The following is a 19,819-nucleotide window of genomic DNA, read 5'->3' on the forward strand; positions in this document are numbered from 1 at the left end:
ATCTGTTTTGCTCGGTTTCCATGCAAAAATGGGACACAGCAGTGTGCGCGCGCACACACACGCAGCCTGTCCCCAGCCCCACAACCAGACCCTCACTCAGTCCTCACAGGAGACCGCCCCCGGCCCGGTTCAGCCTCCCCCCAGAAAGACGGCCGTGAGTGGGGGAGCTCATCCCAAGGTGGGCTCCTCCTGCCCCCCCATGCTGAGAGCTGTGCCTTTGCTGGAGACCCCCCCTCGCCCCACCCCTGCCCACCCTCCCAGCTACCGTTCTTGTAGGGCTTGCTGGAGCCCCCCTGGCCACAGGGGAAGGCCACGCCCTCCATTCCTTGCTGCCCCCTCTTGGAAACAGGAGGCTGGTCCTGTTAGGGTTGCCAAGCTGCAGGTGGCAGCTGGAGATCTCCTGGGAAGCTGGATGTCAGTTGGAGGAAAGGGCTGCTCCTTTGGGTGTTCTACCTAGGCTGAGGTCTCCCCCCAAAGCCGCCCTCCCTCAGTCTCCTGTGTTTCCTCCATCCAAGGGGCAGCAAGGCCTGCTGGGGGGGGGGGGGCTTTGGCCAGTGACTGCAGGCCAGCCCCACCCCCATGTCATGACTGTGGGGCAGGCAGAGCCAGCTTGGGGGCTGCGGTGGTTGTTCTTGGCTCCTCCAGCCGGAGGCCTGGCTGGGCAGAGGGAGGGAATGTTTGTTTCCAAAGCCCTCTTCCCTTCCACTCTTGAGGGGAACCAGCCGCGCTGGCCAGCTGCACTGGGAACGCGCCCTGGGGGGTCCAGACACAAAGGAGGCGGGGAGGCTGGGAAAGCGGGGGGGGGGGGGAAGAAGGAGCATGGCCCCACCCCTCAGCAAAAGAGCCACCGCGACTGAGGAATCCAGATCTGCCCCCCATCCCCACTCCCATACCTTGCACCAAGGGGAGGAGGAGGAGGGGAGGCGGAAGAGGGGAGGGGTGGGGAGGGGGAGGAGGAGAGGAAGAAGAGGAGGGGGAGGAAAAGGAAAGGGGGAAGGAAGAAGAGGAGGGGAGGGGGAGGAAGAAGAGAGGGAGGAGAGGAGAGGAGGAGGGGGAGGAAGAGTGCTGGGTCTGTTCAGGGCAGACTCTGCAGGGTCGTCGCTTGGCGCTCTCCAGTCCAGACCCCAGGAGCTGAGCGGGGGCCTGCGGGAGCAGAGTGGTCGAGCCCCGGGGGCTGCACGTGGGACTGAAGCCCCTTCTCCCCTGAGGGCCAGCTGCCCCCCTCCCGGAGTAAGTGGCGCGAAGCGGGGACCGTGTCCCTCCGGGGGTCTTCCTCCTGCACGGGAGAAGGAAAGAGATGCAATCCCGCCCAGGGTCTTCTTCACTGGGGGCGCCAGGAGGAGCTGGTCTCCGCGTGCCAGAGCAGCTCTGAACATGTGCAGAGGGCCTTTGTTCCACACCGGGGGGGGGTGCCCCTCTCCGTCTGGGCTGCGGACTCGCTTGGCCTATGCAAAGAGGCGGGGTTGCGGCGCCGGGCGCTTTTTGTAAATAAGGCGGGGCGCGCGAGGGGGCGCGGGGGGGGGTCGGGTGAGGCGTGCTTTGCATATGCATGAGGCAGGAGCCAATGGGGGGCGGGGGGCGGGCTCCGGGGCCGTCGGGGGGCGTGGGCTGCTGCATATTCATGAGGCGGGGCGGGCCAGGCCGGGGGGGGGGGGTCGCGCGTGCAACATTGTCTGTCCCCGTCGAGACGGGCGGGCGGCGCGGCGGGCATCGGGCTGGGCTCCGGTCCGCGCTGCCCGTGGATGCCCAGCCGGGAGGAGGAGGAGGAGGAGGAGCCCCGCTGCACCCGGGTGAGGAGGGGGGAGGGGAGGGGGCCGCGCCCAGGCGACCGGGGGGGGGAGGGGGAGGGCAGCCGCGCCGCCAGGGATGCCCCCTCCCCTCGCCTGCCTCCGCGAAGCCCGGCCCGTCGGGGGGGGAGCTCGGGGGGCTTCCGAGAAGTTTCTCCCGGGGGGGGGGCGAGCGGGCCTCCCTCCTTCCCCGCCGGGCTTCTGGGCACGCACAGAGGGCCCCCGCGGCCTCCTTTGTTCCCCGGCTGGCGCGGCCGGGCCTTGGGGGGCGGCGGGGCGGGGGAGCGCTCTGTGCATGCTCGGGGTCCTCCCTCCGGCTGCAGGGCTCAGCTGGGCCTTCCCCTCCCCTCCCTCCCCTCCCAGCCGCGGGTGATGGGCGCCCCGAGCGCAGCCCTGCAGGGCGGGAGGGGGGTCTCCTGCAGAGGCAGCCGGTGGGGGGGGGGCGTCCCCCCAGCCCGGGAGTCTCCTCCTGCCCTGCCGGCCGGGCGCCTCTCCCCCGGGGCCCGCTGCGAGGAGAAGCAGCGACAGCAGAAGGCGGCGCCCTGCTTGTGCCCAGAAGCCCCCTTTCCCCAGGCCTCCCCCCTCCCCCCCAAGGAGCCACGGACGTCGCCCCCGCGGTTCTGGCCTGCATTGGACTGGACCACGGCAGGGAGCGGAGAAAGACCCAGCCCACTCTCTGCCCCCCCCCCGTTCTGATTTTGGATTGCTTAGGCCCTCCACCCCCACCCCCTTTATTTTCCTTGCAAACCTCCGTTCCCAGCCCTGGCCTCCCCCTCTGAGGCAGACTTTCACAGGTGGTGGGGGGCAGGGAGCTCTAGTCTCCTCCCAGGAGGGGGGCAGCAGCAGCAGGGCTCAGGGACACCTGATCCAGACTCCACCCCCAGAGCCGTCCTCCGCTGATGCCCACCATCATGGGCAGGGTTGGATGGACTTCTGGTGGCCGGAGGGACCTAGCAAGCCCCCCAGGCACTTGGCAAAGCTGAGGCCGAAGAGATTTCTAGGCAAGAGACCCCCCCCCTCCACCCACCTCCTTCAGGAGAGAGATGAGCTCCACAAGCCCTTAAGGGTGGACCTCACCTCACCCACTCACACTTTAGGACCTCAGAACACCAGAAGAGCCCTGCTGGATCAGACCAAAGAGGGTCATAGAATCCTAGAGTGGGAAGGGACCTCCAGGGTCATCTAGTCCTATCCCCTGCACTGTGCAGGACACAGAAGACAGTGAAGACTAGATGTCCCTCTAGTCCAGCCTTGTGTCTCACACAGGGGCCAACCAGTTCCTCTGAAGGGCCAACAACAGGGCAGAGAGGCTGAGGCCTTCCCCTGAGAAGAACCTCAGAAGAGCCCTGCTGGATCAGACCAGGGAGGATCCATCTAGTCCAGCCTCCTGTCTCACACAGAGGCAAATCAGTTCCTCTGGATGAGCAACAACAGGGCAGAGAGGCTGAGGCCTTCCCCTGAGAAGAACCTCAGAAGAGCCCTGCTGGATCAGACCAACGAGGGTCATAAAATCCTAGAGTGGGAGGGGACCTCCAGGGTCATCTAGTCCAATCCCCTGCACCGTGCAGGACACAGAAGACAGTGAAGATTAGATGTCCCTCTACACCAACCTCGTGTCTCACACAGGGGCCAACCAGTTCCTCTGGAGGGCCAACAACAGGGCAGAGAGGCTGAGGCCTTCCCCTGAGAAGAACATCAGAAGAGCCCTGCTGGGTGAGACCAGGGAGGGTCCATCTAGTCCAGCCTCCTGTCTCACACAGAGGCACATCAGTTCCTCTGGATGAGCAACAACAGGGCAGAGAGGCTGAGGCCTTCCCCTGAGAAGAACCTCAGAAGAGCCCTGCTGGATCAGACCAACGAGGGTCATAGAATCCTAGAGTGGGAAGGGACCTCCAGGGTCATCTAGTCCAATCCCCTTCACCGTGCAGGACACAGAAGACAGTGAAGATTAGATGTCCCTCTACTCCAGCCTCGTGTCTCACACAGGGGCCAACCAGTTCCTCTGGAGGGCCAACAACAGGGCAGAGAGGCTTAGGCCTTCGCCTGAGAGGAACCTCAGAAGAGCCCTGCTGGGTCAGACCAGAGAGGGTCCACCGAGTCCAGCCTCCTGCCTCACACAGGGGCCACCCGGTCCCTCTGGAGGGCCAACAACAGGGCAGAGAGGCTGAGGCCTTCCCCTGAGAACATCAGATGAGCCCTGCTGGGTCAGACCATGGAGGGTCCATCTAGTCCAGCCTTCTGTCTCACTCAGTGGCCAGCCAGTTCCTCTGGAGGGCCAACAACAGGGCAGAGAGGCTGAGGCCTTCCCCTGAGAAGAGCATCAGAAGAGCCCTGCTGGATCAGACCAGTGAGGGTCCATCTATTCCAGCCTCCTGCCTCACACAGTGGCCAGCCAGTTCCTCTGGAGGGCCAACAACAGGGCAGAGAGGCTGAGGCCTTCCCCTGAGAAGAACCTCAGAAGAGCCCTGCTGGATCAGACCAGGGAGGGTCCATCTAGTCCAGCCTCCTGTCTCACACAGTGGCCAGCCAGTTCCTCTGGAGGGACAACAGGGCAGAGAGGCTGAGGCCTTCCACTGAGAAGAACCTCAGAAGAGCCCTGCTGGATCAGACCAGTGAGGGTCCATCTATTCCAGCCTCCTGCCTCACACAGTGGCCAGCCAGTTCCTCTGGAGGGCCAACAACAGGGCAGAGAGGCTGAGGCCTTCCCCTGAGAAGAGCATCAGAAGAGCCCTGCTGGATCAGACCAGGGAGGGTCCATCTAGTCCAGCCTCCTGTCTCACACAGTGGCCAGCCAGTTCCTCTGGAGGGACAACAGGGCAGAGAGGCTGAGGCCTTCCACTGAGAAGAACCTCAGAAGAGCCCTGCTGGATCAGACCAGGGAGGGTCCATCTAGTCCAGCCTCCTGTCTCACACAGTGGCCAGCCAGTTCCTCTGGAGGGCCAACAACAGGGCAGAGAGGCTGAGGCCTTCCCCTGAGAAGAACCTCAGAAGAGCCCTGCTGGATCAGACCAGGGAGAGTCCATCTAGTCCAGCCTCCTGTCTCACACAGTGGCCAGCCAGTTCCTCTGGAGGGACAACAGGGCAGAGAGGCTGAGGCCTTCCACTGAGAAGAACCTCAGAAGAGCCCTGCTGGATCAGACCAGGGAGGGTCCATCTAGTCCAGCCTCCTGTCTCACACAGTGGCCAGCCAGTTCCTCTGGAGGGCCAACAACAGGGCAGAGAGGCTGAGGCCTTCCCCTGAGGAGAACATCAGAAGAGCCCTGCTGGATCAGACCAGGGAGGGTCCATCTATTCCAGCCTGTCTCACACAGTGGCCAACCAGTTCCTCTGGAGGGACAACAGGGCAGAGAGGCCGAGGCCTTCCCCTGAGGAGAACATCAGAAGAGCCCTGCTGGATCAGACCAGTGAGGGTCCATCTATTCCAGCCTCTGTCTCACACAGGGGCCAACCAGTTCCTCTGGAGGGCCAGCAACAGGACTCAGAGTCCGAGGCCTTCCCCAGGTTTTGCCTCCTGGGATGCAGAGGGTGTGCCACTGAACGTGGAGGTTTCTTTAGTCGCCATGGAGAAGACCTGCCCTCCTGAATCTAATTTCCTTCTCAAGCGTTTCATTCTTGTGGCTGTCACTACATCTTCTGGCCGTGAGTCCCACATTTTGATCACTCTCTGTGTCAAGGAGTATTTCCTTTTGTCCATCCTGAACCTCCTGCCCATCAGTTTTCTTGGAGTTCTAGTCTTTTGGGAGAGGGAAGAAAAAGTTCTCTACTCACGTGGGTCAGAGTAGTTGTGGGGGGAGGTGGCTGCTGGGGAGGGGCTTCTCTTGTGGCCAAGGTCCGTTTGGCAGGCCCAGAACTGGTGCCAGGGCCCCCGGCTGGTGCAGTCTTTTTGTTGCTGCCAGGGTGCCCGGTTGAGAGCGTCCTTGGTGGGTCCGGAAGAGCGTCCCTGCTCCTGGGGAAGGCGTTTGTGTGTCAGTCGGTTCAGCTCAGCTGACGGCTCTTGGCCTGTGCTGTGGTTTCTCTGTGTGGATTTGGGGCTTGGCGGGTAGAGAGGCAGGAGCGGGCAGCCTTCCAAGGCACTGTGGGTGGCAGACCTTCCGTTTTTCTTCCGCTCCTTCCTTGGCACAATCTATCTGGAGATCGGCGGAGTGGGAAGAGCGGATCTTTCTTGGGCAAGCTGGGAAGCACTTGACATGCCGACGGTGGCAGAGCAGGCTGGCGGGTGAGGCGCTGCCCGGGTTCTGGGTCGAAGCTAGGAGGAAGCTGTGGTGCAGCCGCATGCCAGGCCGGGGAGCCAGCCTTGTCCCTCCATGCCACCCTGTGGGTGGAGAGTGCAGGGGGGGCTCTCCTCTTGGGGGGGGGGCAGATCTGCAGGACATTGGTCCCAGATCTGAGGTTCTGGCCGGAAGCTGGAGCTGGATTTGGGCTCCTCCTTCGGCTTTCTCTGGCCGATGGTCAGGAGATGCCGTGGCTTTCCTTACAGCCAACAGCAGCTGGAACCCTTTTGGTTTTGTGGCATGAATGACTTGGAAAAAGAAATGGGGCTCAACTGTGCCTGAGCTGGAAAGTGAACACTTTGGGGTTGTTGTTTTCTGTGGGAGGGCGGGAGGGGGTTGTGCGCACATGCCTGAATGCTTTGGGGCGGGGGTTCTGTGTGCCTGGGGTTCTTTGACTGCTCTTGGGGCTGGTTGTGGCCTTGCTTGTTTTGCGGAAGAGAGTGACATTGGGCATTGTTCTTCGTCTGGGCGTGTTGAGTTTTCACTCCTTGGAGATCCCCTCTCCCCTTCTGAAGGGGGCTTGGGGGTTCTGGGAACTGGCACAGGACTTGGGGCAGCTCTTCGGCCTCCCAGTGCCACACGCGGGCATGCCGTTCATCGCCAAGCACCACTGGTCTGCCCCTGCTTGCCCCCTTCTCTGGCACGGGGCTCTGCGTGCTTGCCACTTTGGGTCCTTTGGGCTTGTTCCCCTCCTCCCCGTTGGGGTCTGGCCTGGGGGGGAATGAGCTCCTTCGGCTGCCTGGGCCCAGCTTTCTGCAAAGGAGATGCAAGCCCCTCTGTTTGCAAGCCCCCCCCAACAGACACCCACCCGCCCATCCACGTGGGTTTCCCCTCCTGGCTGCCCCATCCTGGCCAAGGGCACCTTCCTCTGCCCCATCTCCCTTTTCTTAGGGGGGGGCTGCCCAGCCCCATAGCATGTTTGAGAAGGGCTTCCATCTGCCACAGCAGACTCTCCCAAGCCCCCCCCTCGCCCCTGTATCTGTGAACTGGGGGAGGGGGCTTTGCTGTGCAGCAGCTGAGGAAACAATTCCCCTTCAGCCAAATGTTTGGGCGACTCAGGTCCAGCTGGTGTGTTGGAACGGGGCTGGCCAGGGAGGGGGAGGCAGAACACACACAGCTGTTGGGGGGCGCCCTGCAGCCATTCTGTGGCAGCTGTCTCCCCCCCCCCTTTGCCCGCATGTGGGGGGCTGCCACATAGCCCTTTTGTTCCTGCCGCCAGAACCTTTGAGTGGGGTGAAAAGCCGGCCTGCTGCTGCAGAAATCTGCTGGGGTCTCCCCTCCTTCTGGCTGCCCCATCCACCAAAGAGGGGTCAGAGCCATTGGGGGGGGGGCTTTTGTGCTCTCTGCATCGTACCGTGGAGGGGGGAGGGGCTTTGCGACCATTGTGTGGGGCAGGGACTCATTGTGTGCGGGCCTCTGTGGGGCAGATTGAAGCACCCGGCCCATCTGTGAGAGGGGCATGGCATGGGCAGGGGGGGAGACAGGCTGCCTTTGGGCAGGGGCGGCCGTGGGCAAGAAAAGACTGGGGGCGGAGCTCCTGCCCCACCCTGCCTTGCCCAGTTTTTAAATTATGTCTTCCTCTCCCGCCCCCCACCAAGGAGTTCGAGGTGACCTGTGTGGTCCTTCCTCCCCCGCATTGCCTATTTTGTCCCCAGGATCGCCCAGTGATGTGGGTCAGGATGAGAGGGGCTGGCTGGCTGAAGGGAGCCTCAGAGCCGGGGGGGGGGCATTTAAGCCAGAGCTGCCCCACTTCTGCCCTGACTCTCTGCCTGGGGCCCTGGGCCTCCCTCGGCCTCTGGTCTGTGGCCCCTACCATGCAGCCCCTGCCAGAGTTGCGTGGCGTGGAGAGTTCATGTCCCCACTTCAAGGGGGGCTCCCCCTCGCACCTGGAACCAACGAAGAGCTATGCACAGCACACAAAGGGAGATCTGGAGCGCCCAAACCCTGGCCTTGCAGCCCCCGTGGGTTCTTGCCTTCCTGGGTGCCAGTTGGCACCGTTTCTGGACCTGGCAGAGAGGCCGATGGGGCAGTGGGGGGTGGGGCATGGATGCTTCTCATGTCCTCTGAAGTTCTGTGGAGGCCTAACCAGTGTCCATCAGACCAGGCTTGGGGGTTGGTGCCCAGGCAGTGGGAAGAGTGCTTCTGAGCATGTTCAGAGTGCCTGTGCCATCGATGGCTGGAGGGGGGCTTCTGGGCTGAAGGTACCAGCTCCGTCTGCAGAGCTGCCTCCTGACACGGAGGGAGGGGGCAGGTTTGTTTATTCAGGATTGAGATGCCCCAGTTAAATCTGAAAGAGTGAGATCAAAAGGGGGGGTTGGAAGATGGTAAAAATAGCCCTTCTCTCCTGCATTGGCACAGCTTTGATCTTGGCAAGATGAAGCTCGCTGGAGATGCAGTGGCAGAGGGAGGGGGTGGGTGGTCCTGCTTGTGTTAGTGCTGGGTTCCAATCCGGGGCACGTGGGAGATTCATGATCCAGAAAGGCTTGAGGGCAGGAGAGGAGCGGCCCACCCCCTCCCTGGGTCCTCATGCCAGCGATGCTCATCTGTGCCCCTTCTCACCAGCAGGCCCACGGGGGGGTCAGCAATGAACAAGCTGCGCCAGAGCCTGAGACGCAAGAAGCCGGCTTACGTCCCGGAGGCCAGCCGCCCTCACCAGTGGCAGTCGGATGAAGAGGCCGTGCGCAAGGGGCGCTGCAGCTTCCCCGTCAGGGTGAGTGGCGCTGGGCACGAGGCCACCTGGGGCAGCTCTCCTGGGCAGGTTTCAACTTTCAGAATGGGGCTGTGCACTGGCCCACCCGGCAGGGGGGTGGGGGTGGTAAAAGAGAGTGTCTCTGAGAGTGTGCAGAATGTCCGTCCAGCCCAGTGTCTCTGGAGGCGGGTGTGTGAGAGTTGCACTTTTGTTCCTGTTGTGGAGTGTGGCAAGCAGAAGCTTGTGCTGACCCCCTCCCCCTTCCTTCTCCTCCTCACACAGTATCTGGGACACGCGGAGGTGGAGGAGTCGAGGGGCATGCATGTTTGTGAAGAGGCTGTGAAGAAGCTGAAAGCGGTGAGTGGGGAGGGGGGGTCAGGTGGCCAGGAGGGGCTCTGGCAGCCTCCTGGGACAGGCCTTGGTGCTCCAAGGAGCAGAGCTGTGTTTCGTGGGAGTCCTGGCCGTCCACTCGGTAGGAGCTGCCTGTCAGGCAGGGGAGGGCCCCCAAGGCAGGAGATAGGCTCTCTTGGCAGCTCCCCAGCCCCCCCCCCCCGGATTTGACCTTGACTGTGAGATTCCAACCTGGGGGAGGGGGTTGTATGTGCCAGAAGGTGGGGCTTGTCTCCCTTGTCTTGACACAGGTGGTCCCAGGTGTGTGACTCCCAAAGCCCTGCGTCAGCCCTCTCTGTACTGGGGCACTTCTCAGAGAGCCCTGCTTCCAATGGGGCTTCTACCAGAGTGGGGGGTGCTGCCACCACCTCAGCAGCCTCCCTCAGGCAGGGTACTTAGATCTGGATTTTCAGGGTACACGTTCCCCAGAGGGTACCTAGATCTGGATTTTCAGGGTACACGTTCTCCAGAGGGTACTTAGATCTGGATTTTCAGGGTACATGTTCTCCAGAGGGTACTTAGATCTGGATTTTCAGGGTACACGTTCTCCAGAGGGTACTTAGATCTGGATTTTCAGGGTACATGTTCTCCAGAGGGTACTTAGATCTGGATTTTCAGGTACGCGTTCATCAGAGGGTACTTAGATTTGGATTTTCAGGGTACGCGTTCATCTGAGGGTACTTAGATCTGGATTTTCAGGGTACACGTTCTCCAGAGGGTACTTAGATCTGGATTTTCAGGGTACGCGTTCATCCAAGGGTACTTAGATCTGGATTTTCAGGGTACACGTTCTCCAGAGGGTACTTAGATCTGGATTTTCAGGGTACATGTTCTCCAGAGGGTACTTAGATCTGGATTTTCAGGTACGCGTTCATCAGAGGGTACTTAGATTTGGATTTTCAGGGTACGCGTTCATCTGAGGGTACTTAGATCTGGATTTTCAGGGTACACGTTCTCCAGAGGGTACTTAGATTTGGATTTTCAGGGTACACGTTCATCTGAGGGTACTTAGATCTGGATTTTCAGGGTACACGTTCCCCAGAGGGTACTTAGATATGGATTTTCAGGGTACACGTTCTCCAGAGGGTACTTAGATCTGGATTTTCAGGGTACATGTTCTCCAGAGGGTACTTAGATCTGGATTTTCAGGTACGCGTTCATCAGAGGGTACTTAGATTTGGATTTTCAGGGTACGCGTTCATCTGAGGGTACTTAGAGCTGGATTTTCAGGGTACACGTTCTCCAGAGGGTACTTAGATCTGGATTTTCAGGGTACGCGTTCATCCAAGGGTACTTAGATCTGGATTTTCAGGGTACGCGTTCATCTGAGGGTACTTAGATCTGGATTTTCAGGGTACACGTTCTCCAGAGGGTACTTAGATCTGGATTTTCAGGGTACGCGTTCTCCAGAGGGTACTTAGATCTGGATTTTCAAGGTACACGTTCTCCAGAGGGTACTTAGATCTGGATTTTCAGGGTACACGTTCTCCAGAGGGTACTTAGATCTGGATTTTCAGGGTATGCGTTCATCCGAGGGTACTTAGATTTGGATTTTCAGGGTACGCGTTCATCTGAGGGTACTTAGATCTGGATTTTCAGGGTACACGTTCTCCAGAGGGTACTTAGATCTGGATTTTCAGGGTACACGTTCTCCAAAGGGTACTTAGATCTGGATTTTCAGGGTACACGTTAATCAGAGGGTACTTAGATTTGGATTTTCAGGGTACACGTTCTCCAGAGGGTACTTAGATCTGGATTTTCAGGGTACACGTTCATCAGAGGGTACTTAGATTTGGATTTTCAGGGTACGCGTTCCTCCGAGGGTACTTAGATCTGGATTTTCAGGGTACGCGTTCATCCAAGGGTACTTAGATCTGGATTTTCAGGGAACGCGTTCATCTGAGGGTACTTAAATCTGGATTTTCAGGGTACACGTTCTCCAGAGGGTACTTAGATTTGGATTTTCAGGGTACACGTTCATTAGAGGGTACTTAGATCTGGATTTTCAGGGTACACGTTCATCAGAGGGTACTTAGATCTGGATTTTCAGGGTACACATTCTCCAGAGGGTACTTAGATCTGGATTTTCAGGGTACGCGTTCATCCGAGGGTACTTAGATCTGGATTTTCAGGGTACACGTTCATCAGAGAGTACTTAAATCTGGATTTTCAGGGTACGCGTTCATCTGAGGGTACTTAGATCTGGATTTTCAGGGTACACGTTAATCAGAGGGTACTTAGATCTGGATTTTCAGGGTACACGTTCTCCAGAGGGTACTTAGATTTGGATTTTCAGGGTACACGTTCATCAGAGGGTACTTAGATCTGGATTTTCAGGGTACACGTTCTCCAGAGGGTACTTAGATCTGGATTTTCAGGGTACATGTTCATCAGAGGGTACTTAGATCTGGATTTTCAGGGTACACGTTCTCCAGAGGGTACTTAGATCTGGATTTTCAGGGTACACGTTCATCAGAGGGTACTTAGATCTGGATTTTCAGGGTACGCGTTCCCCAGAGGGTACTTAGATCTGGCTTTTCAGGGTAAACGTTCCCCAGAGGGTACTTAGATCTGGATTCCAAAACCTATTAGCTATCCCTGGGCCAAGGGAGGCCAAACTAAAGACCACCAGAGAGAGAGCCTTCTCGATAGCTGCCCCCTGCTGGTGGAACCAGCTGCCGGAGGACGTGAGGGCCTGCCCTCGGGGGACCTTGCCCAGTTCCACAGGGCCTGCAAGACCACTCTCTTCCGGTTGGCCTTTAACTGACGCTGAGCCTTGTACTGTAGGGAAATTGAAGAAATACTACAAAGCAGCATACAAGTTGCACCTTTAAGATCAACTAAGTTTTATTTAGAATGTAAAGTTTCGTATGCTCTCTTCATCAGTCTGCTTAGGAGCATACGGAACTTTACATTCTAAATAAAACTTAGTTGGTCTTAAAGGTGCGCTTGTCTGCTGCTTTGTTCTGTTGCTTCAGACCACCCTTGCTGCCCATTTGGGCCTCTCCGAAGAAATACTGTTGCCATTGAAATTATCCAACATCAAAGAGGCCAGCACCAAATCATTTTTTGACTGTTTTAATTATTGAATGTGAAACTTTATAGTACTATATGAATTTTAATTGTTTGCGGTGGTTTTATGCTGTGAGCCACCCTGAGGCTGCCTCGGTTGGGGCGGGATACAAATAAAATGAAAGTATGAGTAGATGTTTTGCAGGAGTGAGGCAGGAAGGGCCCCCAGTCTATGTTTCCGGCTCAACATTAGGAAGAACTTCCTGACCCTTAGAGCGGTTCCTCAGTGGAACAGGCTTCCTCCTTGGGAGGTGGTGGGCTCTCCTTCCTTGGAGGTTTTTCAACAGAGGCTAGATGGCCAACTGACAGCAATGAAAATCCTGTGAATTTAGGGGGAGGGTTTTGTGAGTTTAGAGCGGTTCCTCAGTGGAACAGGCTTCCTCCTTGGGAGGTGGTGGGCTCTCCTTCCTTGGAGGTTTTTCAACAGAGGCTGGATGGCCAACTGACAGCAATGAAAATCCTGTGAATTTAGGGGGAGGGTTTTGTGAGTTTAGAGCGGTTCCTCAGTGGAACAGGCTTCCTCCTTGGGAGGTGGTGGGCTCTCCTTCCTTGGAGGTTTTGAAACAGAGGCTGGATGGCCATCGGACAGCAATGAAAATCCTGTGAATTTAGGGGGAGGTGTCTGTGAGTTTAGAGCGGTTCCTCAGTGGAACAGGCTTCCTCCTTGGGAGGTGGTGGGCTCTCCTTCCTTGGAGGTTTTTAAGCAGAGGCTGGATGGCCATCTGACAGCAATGAAAATCTTGTGAATTTAGGGCGAGGGGTTTGTGAGTTTCCTGCATTGTGCAGGGGGTTGGACTAGATGACTCTGGAGGTCCCTTCCAACTCTATGATTCTATGTCCAGGGCTGGTTTTCTCTCCCGCCTGCCTTGGCTAGTCCAGTTGAAGAGCTTGTTCCCCCTTTCCCTCCAAGGCCTCCCCTCAGCCCCTCTTCTGTCTTACTGCCCCCCCTTCCTTCCCTCTCGCTCTGTTTCTCCCCACCGCCCACCTCTCCACTGGCCCTGACTCTCTGCTCTACCGCATGCCTCTGAATCCAGAGAGGAGGAACCAGGCAGACTGATGGAAGAGAAACATTCTCGGTCCAAACAGGAGGTGCTGGGAGCCCCCGACTCTCGGAGCCTACAAACAGAGTGAGGGCTGGGGGCTCTGGGAGTCGGTTTCTGCTCCAGCCCCTCCTCCTCTTCCTCCCACGCCTCAGTTGGGGCTTCATGTGCCCCCCTCCCCAGTCAAGCCACCCTGCCCTTGTCCCCACAGAGTGGCCGCAAGTCGGTGAAGTCTGTGCTGTGGGTCTCGGCAGACGGGCTGCGTGTGGTGGATGACAAGACCAAGGTATGGAACGGGAGAGACCGAAAGGGGGGGATGGCCTGGGAATGCCTCCTTTTGGAGCCTCCACCCCGATCCGAGCCTATCCTTCCCCCCCCCCCCCCTTCTGCCAGACCTCCTTTTGGCTCTCCAGCGAGTGAAGGCACGGCTGGAAATGGCAGCTGTGCACTGAGAGGCAGAGCATGTGCAGAGCGCCTTTGCCGTCCTCTCGGGGCATGCCGGAGCTTCTGCTTTCTCCCGGCAGAGGTGAAGGAGCCCCTCTCTCCTTTGCTCCCCCCCCCTCAGGATCTCATTGTGGACCAGACCATTGAGAAGGTCTCCTTCTGTGCTCTGGACCGGAATTTCGACAAGGCCTTCTCCTACATCTGCCGGGACGGCACCACCCGCCGCTGGATCTGCCACTGCTTTCTGGCGCTGAAAGATTCGGTGAGGGGCACGGGGGGGGGGGGGGCACAGCGTGGGTTAGCACACGGGAGGCTGAGACTTGGAACTGTGCCCCTCTTGGGGCACCACACGCCACCTCTGCCTGGGGAGAGGTCAGCCGGGCTGTATCCACCGGTCAGTTGCCTATTTGGCTCCCACAGGTGAATCTCCCACCCCTTCCAAGAACGGGGCTGCCTGTTTTCATTTGTGCTTCCAAGCCGTCCCGAGTGCAGCCAGGAGGTCGCCGTGGGGCTCCGCAGTGCCCCTTGGGCTGGCAGACTCTCTCCCTGGGGGGCTCTGACCAGCTTTGCCCCCTCCAGGGTGAGCGCTTGAGCCACGCCGTGGGCTGCGCCTTTGCGGCTTGCCTGGAGCGCAAGCAGAAGCGGGAGAAGGAGTGTGGCGTGACTGCCTCTTTCGACGCCACTCGCACCAGCTTTGCGCGGGAGGGCTCCTTCCGCCTGCCTGCGGGCCCCCCAGCCCCCACCACCCGCTCCTCCTCCTCCACCTCCTCCTCCTCGGGAGCACGGCCTCTGCAGAGCAGGAAGAAAGGTAGGTGCCCCCCCCCCAGCATCTCCCAGCAGGGCTCTCTTCCACCTCCCCTCCTGGAACTTTTGCAGCCCTCCCCCGTTTCCCCTTCTCAACTATCCCATTGTGGAGGGAAGGCTCCGGCTGCCCTGGAGTCTACCTTGGTTTTATTTTAACCTGTGGCCACTGCAGCCTCTGCTTTCCCCTTGCAGCTGAAGCCGCCGTGGTGTCCATGGCTGCTGCCCCGGCCCCAGCCCCCACCCAGCCCGGCAGCGCCTCCCCTCCCCAAGGGGCCGCCTCGCCGGAGGAGAAGGCAGCAGAGGTGGGGGGCCCCCACGCCATCCCGCGTCGCCACGCCCCCCTGGAGCAGCTGGTGCGGCAGGGCTCCTTCCGGGGCTTCCCCACCCTGAGCCAGAAGAACTCCCCCTTCAAGCGGCAGCTCTCCTTGCGGCTGAGTGAGCTCCCGTCCACGCTGCAGCGCAAGGCACACGCGGGCGACGCAGGTGAGGATGGAGGTGGGGTGGGGGTGCTGCCGTGGGGCTGGGGAGGCTCTTACTGGCTGGGTCTCTGAGTGGAGACTCGGATGTTGGGGGGGGGAGTTGAGCACAGAGGGGAGCCCACCCCTCCTTCCTCAAGGAGAAAGCTTCCCCCCCACACCACTGCAGAAATGCTTTCTGTGGGGCAATCTGTGGGTACCCCAGGGGCTGGGTGACAAGGGAAGGGCAGAGTCACAGCACAGCTGGGACCCAGAGAGGTGTGCTGCTCGAGGGGGGAGCGGACTGAGACCCAGATGCTGGACCTTCAGACACCTGAAGAAGAAGAGATGGATTTATCCCCTGCCCTTCACTACCTGAAGGTGTCTCAGAGCAGCTTACAATCTCCTTTCCCTTCCCCTCCCCACAACAGACAGACAAAGCAAAGTTCCCTCTAAGCTGCAGTCTGGGGAGGGACAGTGGCTCAGTGGTAGAGCATCTGCTTGGTAAGCAGAAGGTCCCAGGTTCAATCCCCGGCATCTCCAACTCAAAAGGGTCCAGGCAAAGAGGCGTGAAAAACCTCAGCTTGTGACCCTGGAGAGCCATGAAAGGGGCTGTGGCTCAGTGGCAGAGCATCTGCTTGGTAAGCAGAAGGACCCAGGTTCAATCCCCTGCATCCCCAACTCAAAAGGATCCAGGCAAGGAGGCATGGAAAACCTCATCTTGAGACCCTGGAGAGCTGCTGCCAGTCTGAGTAGACAAGACTGACTTTGATGGACCAAGGGTCTGATTCACTATAAGGCAGCTTCATACATTCATAAGTCTTGTGAGCAGAAATGGAATCATAGAATCATAGAGTTGGAAGGGACCTCCAGGGTCATCTAGTCCAACCCCCTGCACAATGTAAGAAATTCACAAATACTGCCCCCCCTCAAATTCACAGGATCTGCATTGCTGTCAGACGCCATTTAGCCTCTGTTTAAAACCCTCAAAAGAAAGAGAGCCCAGCACCTCTCGAGGAAGCCTGTTCCACTGAGGAACTGCTATAACTGTCAGGAAGTTCTTCCTAATGTTGAGCTGGAAATGCTTTTGATTTCATTTCAACCTGTTGGTTCTGGTCCGACCTTCTGGGGCAACAGAAAACAATTCTGCACCATCCTCTACAGGACAGCCCTTCAAGGACTTGAAGATGGTGATCACAGAATCCTAGAGTTGGAAGGGACCTCCAGGATCATCAACCTCCTGCACAATGCAGGAAATTCACAAACGCCTCCCCCTAAATTCACAGGATCTTCATTCTACTTTGTGAGCTACTGCATAAATTAGTGTGCTCTGGGGTCAACTTTCCTGAGCTAAGACAAAAATCTGTGAGCTGGCTCACACTAATGTAGGTGGGGCTGAGAGAGCTCAGAGAACTGCTCTGAGAGAGTTGTGGCTGACCCAAGGTCCCTCCAGCAGCTGTATGTGGAGGAGGAGTGGAGAATCAAACCTGGTTCTCCCAGATAAGAGTTTGCACACTTCACCATAACACCACATCTCCTGACCGCATGCTGAGGCTGCCTGCCCGAGTAGAGCACCTGCCTCTCTCTCTCGCGGTGGGGAGGTCGGCCTGTCCCATCAACTCCTTGAGCCTTCAACCTGGAGATGCGGCTGGGGGATACACCCGGAGCTTTCTGCTCTGCCACGGAGCCCCCTGCCCCTCCTGGGTCTCAGGCTGAGGTCTTTCCCAACCCCTATGGCCTGGGCCTTTCCTCTGGGGATGCTACCAGTGTTGGGGGGGGGGGCTTCTATGTGCCCAGCAGCTCTACTCTCCAGCTGAGCCATGGCCCCACCCAGCACCAGGACCCCCAAACACCATCCAGGGACCAAGCAGGCCTGGAATGAGAAGCAGGGCTTTAGCAGTCACGGCCCCCGGCCATCTGGAAGCCACCCCCCCCCGGGGGCTGCTAACCTGGCAAAGGGGAAACCAGTTTGGTGTAGTGGTTAATTGCTTGGACTCTTATCTGGGAGAACTGGGTTTGATTCCCCACTCCTCCATTTGCACCTGCTGGAATGGCCTTGGGTCAGCCAGAGCTCTGGCAGAGGTTGTCCTTGAAAGGGCAGCTGCTGTGAGAGCCCTCTCGGCCCCACCCACCTCACAGGGTGCCTGTTGTGGGGAGGAAGATAAAGGAGATTGTGAGCCGCTCTGAGTGGAGGGCGGAATATGAATCCAATGTCGTCGTCTTCTCTTCATTGGTCTCTTCATATTTATAAGAGGTTTTATGACATTTTTTAAAATGTTAAGAAGAAAACGAGGCGAGTTCAGGGAGGACGAGAGGGGTCCAGCCCAGGCCTGTGCGCTCCTTGCCGGGGGGGGGGGGGGCAGGACGCTCCTCTGCCCAGGAGCCTTTAGGGAGGCCCGATGTGGGGGGAGAGGGGTGCCCAAACAAAACCCCCGATGAGCTGGCCTTGTGTGTCCTGATCCTGCATGGGCATTCCTGAGGAGGGAGCTGGGAGAGGTTCCAGGTTTGGGGGGGAGCGCCCCCTCCCCTCCCCTGCCCTCTGCTGAGCCCGCCTTCCCTCTTCCCCCCCCCTGCAGTTTTGGAGCTGATCTCTGCTGCCAACGGGGACTCTGACGGCATCGCTGCCCAGTCTGACGCGTGCTTCGCCCAGCCGGCAGGGGAGCCCCCCGCTTCTGCACCCCTCAACGGCGCCACGGGCCACGATCCTGCCACGGTGCCTGCAGAAGCAGGAAGCACAGGTATGGCCAGCCACAACACCAGCTGCCCCCCACCCCGGCCCTGCGCTGGCTGGTGGGCTGCAGTATTCTGGTCTCGTCTTCCTCTCCGCAGGTCCCCCCAGCCCCCCCTTCCAGCCGGGGCACAAGCGGACGCCGTCGGAGGCCGAGCGCTGGCTGGAGGAAGTGGCCAAGGCCGCCAAGGCCCAGCAGCAGGTGGCTGTTGCCGTGGCGGCGATACCTGCTCCACTGCCCCCCTTCCCCCTGAGCTATGACACGCCTGGCCCGCCCCTGGGCGTCTTCGTGCCTCCTCCTCACGTGCCGCCTGCTTTCGTGCCCATGGGTGCCGCCTACCCGCCAGCCGTGCCCTTGGCGGCTCTTCCCAGCGTGCCAGTGGTGGGCATCACGCCCTCACAGATGGTGGCGAACGCCTTCTGCTGTGCCACGCAGACCCCTGCCGCCGCAACCTTGGGGGCCAAGGCCTTTCCGCAGAGCCTCCTGGGGCCGGTGCGGCCCAAGCCCAACGGGACAGCCTGGCCCCCGGAGCAGAGCCAGCCAGCGGGCGCCTCCCCGCGCCAGGCCCCGCTTGACCCTTTCGAAGCGCAGTGGGTGGCCCTGGAGGGCAAGGCCCCTCCCGCAGCCCCCAACCCCTTCTCTGGCGACCAGCAGAAGACCTTCGAGATCGAACTGTGACACCCCCGCCCCACCCCTGCAGTGGCTGGACAAGGTCGACCCTTCCCGCTCGTCCCTCAGCTCCCCTGCTCTGCTGGCCAGCCGGCCGACGGAGGGCCCAAGAGCTGCCCCTCGTTCTGTGACCCTCCAGTGGCCAGGGGGCCAGACCCTATGTGCTCCGGGGGGGACGGGGATGCGCATGCGCAATGTATGGGGAAAGGTTGGGATGAAGGGGGCTTCTGCAGTGGGACTGGTCAAGCTTCTGCCTCAACTTGTGGGGCACTGCAGAGGGAGCAGTCAACAGATTTCCTTTTCCCTCCTCAGTATGGGTGGGGGAACAGGGCGGAGCAGGGCAAAAGGCCTTCTCTGAAGTCTAGAAGTCTTGTGAGGCAGCCGGTCAGGGGAAGGAGGAGAGTCCAGCTGGTCTGGTGCCCCATTCTTCTGACCCCCTCTTGCTTGGAACTGGCCTTCCCTGGTGGTTTGGGCTTCGTGGCGTACCTGAGAGAAGCCCAAGACTCTTCTTCCATGTACAGGGATTTGGGGGTTTTCTGCTGGTGGGATCCCCTCCCCACCTCCATTTAAAGCTCTCCCCAGCAGTCCTGCACTTTCTGTATCAGTCCTTTTCCTTTCTGCAATCCCCACCCCAAGCAACAGGTATGGGGGCTTTCTTTCATGTGCCCCATTCCTTTGGGCAGGGAGTTCCCTAGAACTCCTGGATCAGACCTGGGTTTGGAAGCTGGCCCCTTGCTGGTGAAAATGGGGCCAGCCCCCCTTTGCAGGACAGTGGGTGGGGGCTGCCCCTCTCTTCCTGGTGGGGGGGTAGGGGGGGCGTTAGGACCACGAGTTCTCTAGCAGAGAGTCCCATTCGAGGCTGCCTGGAAGAGCCCACCCTTAGGGCGTCTCCTCACATGTAAATACTCTGGAAAGTAAATTTTAATTTTTAAGAAGCAAGCGTTTTAGAAACAAGGGAATGAGGCTGCACCGACGTTTGAAACAAGGGCAACATCTGGGATGCCTGCTCTACCAGATGTGAGTTGGAAGAAGATGGGCAGGCGGTTGGGGGGGGGCCTCCGTGGCATTTGGCAATAGCCCCCCCAACCTGGAGAGGGGGCAGCTGCTTAATGTGGGGGGAGGGGCACTGATTTCCTGTCCCGCCCCAACCGCCTGGATAGAGAAAACCAACAGGGAGATAGTACTTTTCTATCTTATTTCCAAATGTTTTGTATCAAAGATTCCCACATATTTGTATTATATAATAACAAATAAAGCCAATAATATAAGACCCACACGCTGAGGTTTGTTCTGCTTTGTATGGCGGGGGGCGGGGAGGAGATTTGGGCCGCCAACCCGAAGAAGAGACTTTTTGGGACAAACTTCTCTGTCCCCCCCTCCCTCCCCATAGCTCAGATTTCCGAAATGTTTCCATTTTGTAAAGCAGTGGAGCCTCCCTTCAGCTGCAGGCCTGAAAACAAGGCCTAATT

The 19,819-nt window shown here is 59.0% G+C and overlaps 2 protein-coding genes across 2 annotated transcripts in view; both read left to right on the forward strand.

Moving 5' to 3' along the window:
* LOC132586353 (cytochrome P450 2G1-like) overlaps positions 1-19,819 on the forward strand; it is a 520,878-nt gene that overhangs the window by 435,901 nt on the left and 65,158 nt on the right. The window lies entirely within an intron of this gene.
* Positions 1,733-18,426, forward strand: NUMBL (NUMB like endocytic adaptor protein). Its single transcript, XM_060258422.1, has 9 exons — positions 1,733-1,790; positions 8,624-8,768; positions 9,030-9,104; positions 13,461-13,535; positions 13,815-13,955; positions 14,273-14,501; positions 14,690-14,980; positions 17,529-17,695; positions 17,754-18,426. The coding sequence occupies exons 2-9, from the start codon at positions 8,643-8,645 to the stop codon at positions 18,357-18,359; spliced, it is 1,710 nt and encodes a 569-aa protein (XP_060114405.1). The 5' UTR covers positions 1,733-1,790; positions 8,624-8,642; the 3' UTR covers positions 18,360-18,426.

This window comes from Heteronotia binoei, chromosome 17 (genome assembly GCF_032191835.1).
Source record: "Heteronotia binoei isolate CCM8104 ecotype False Entrance Well chromosome 17, APGP_CSIRO_Hbin_v1, whole genome shotgun sequence".
NCBI lineage: Eukaryota > Metazoa > Chordata > Lepidosauria > Squamata > Gekkonidae > Heteronotia > Heteronotia binoei.

Coding starts and splice junctions, on each gene's coding strand:
- NUMBL (XM_060258422.1), top strand. CDS start 8,643: ATGAACAAGCTGCGCCAGAGCCTGAGACGCAAGAAGCCGGCTTACGTC. Junction 14,502..14,689: donor TCTGCAGAGCAGGAAGAAAG/GTAGGTGCCCCC, acceptor TTCCCCTTGCAG/CTGAAGCCGCCGTGGTGTCC. Junction 14,981..17,528: donor GGCACACGCGGGCGACGCAG/GTGAGGATGGAG, acceptor CCCCCCCTGCAG/TTTTGGAGCTGATCTCTGCT.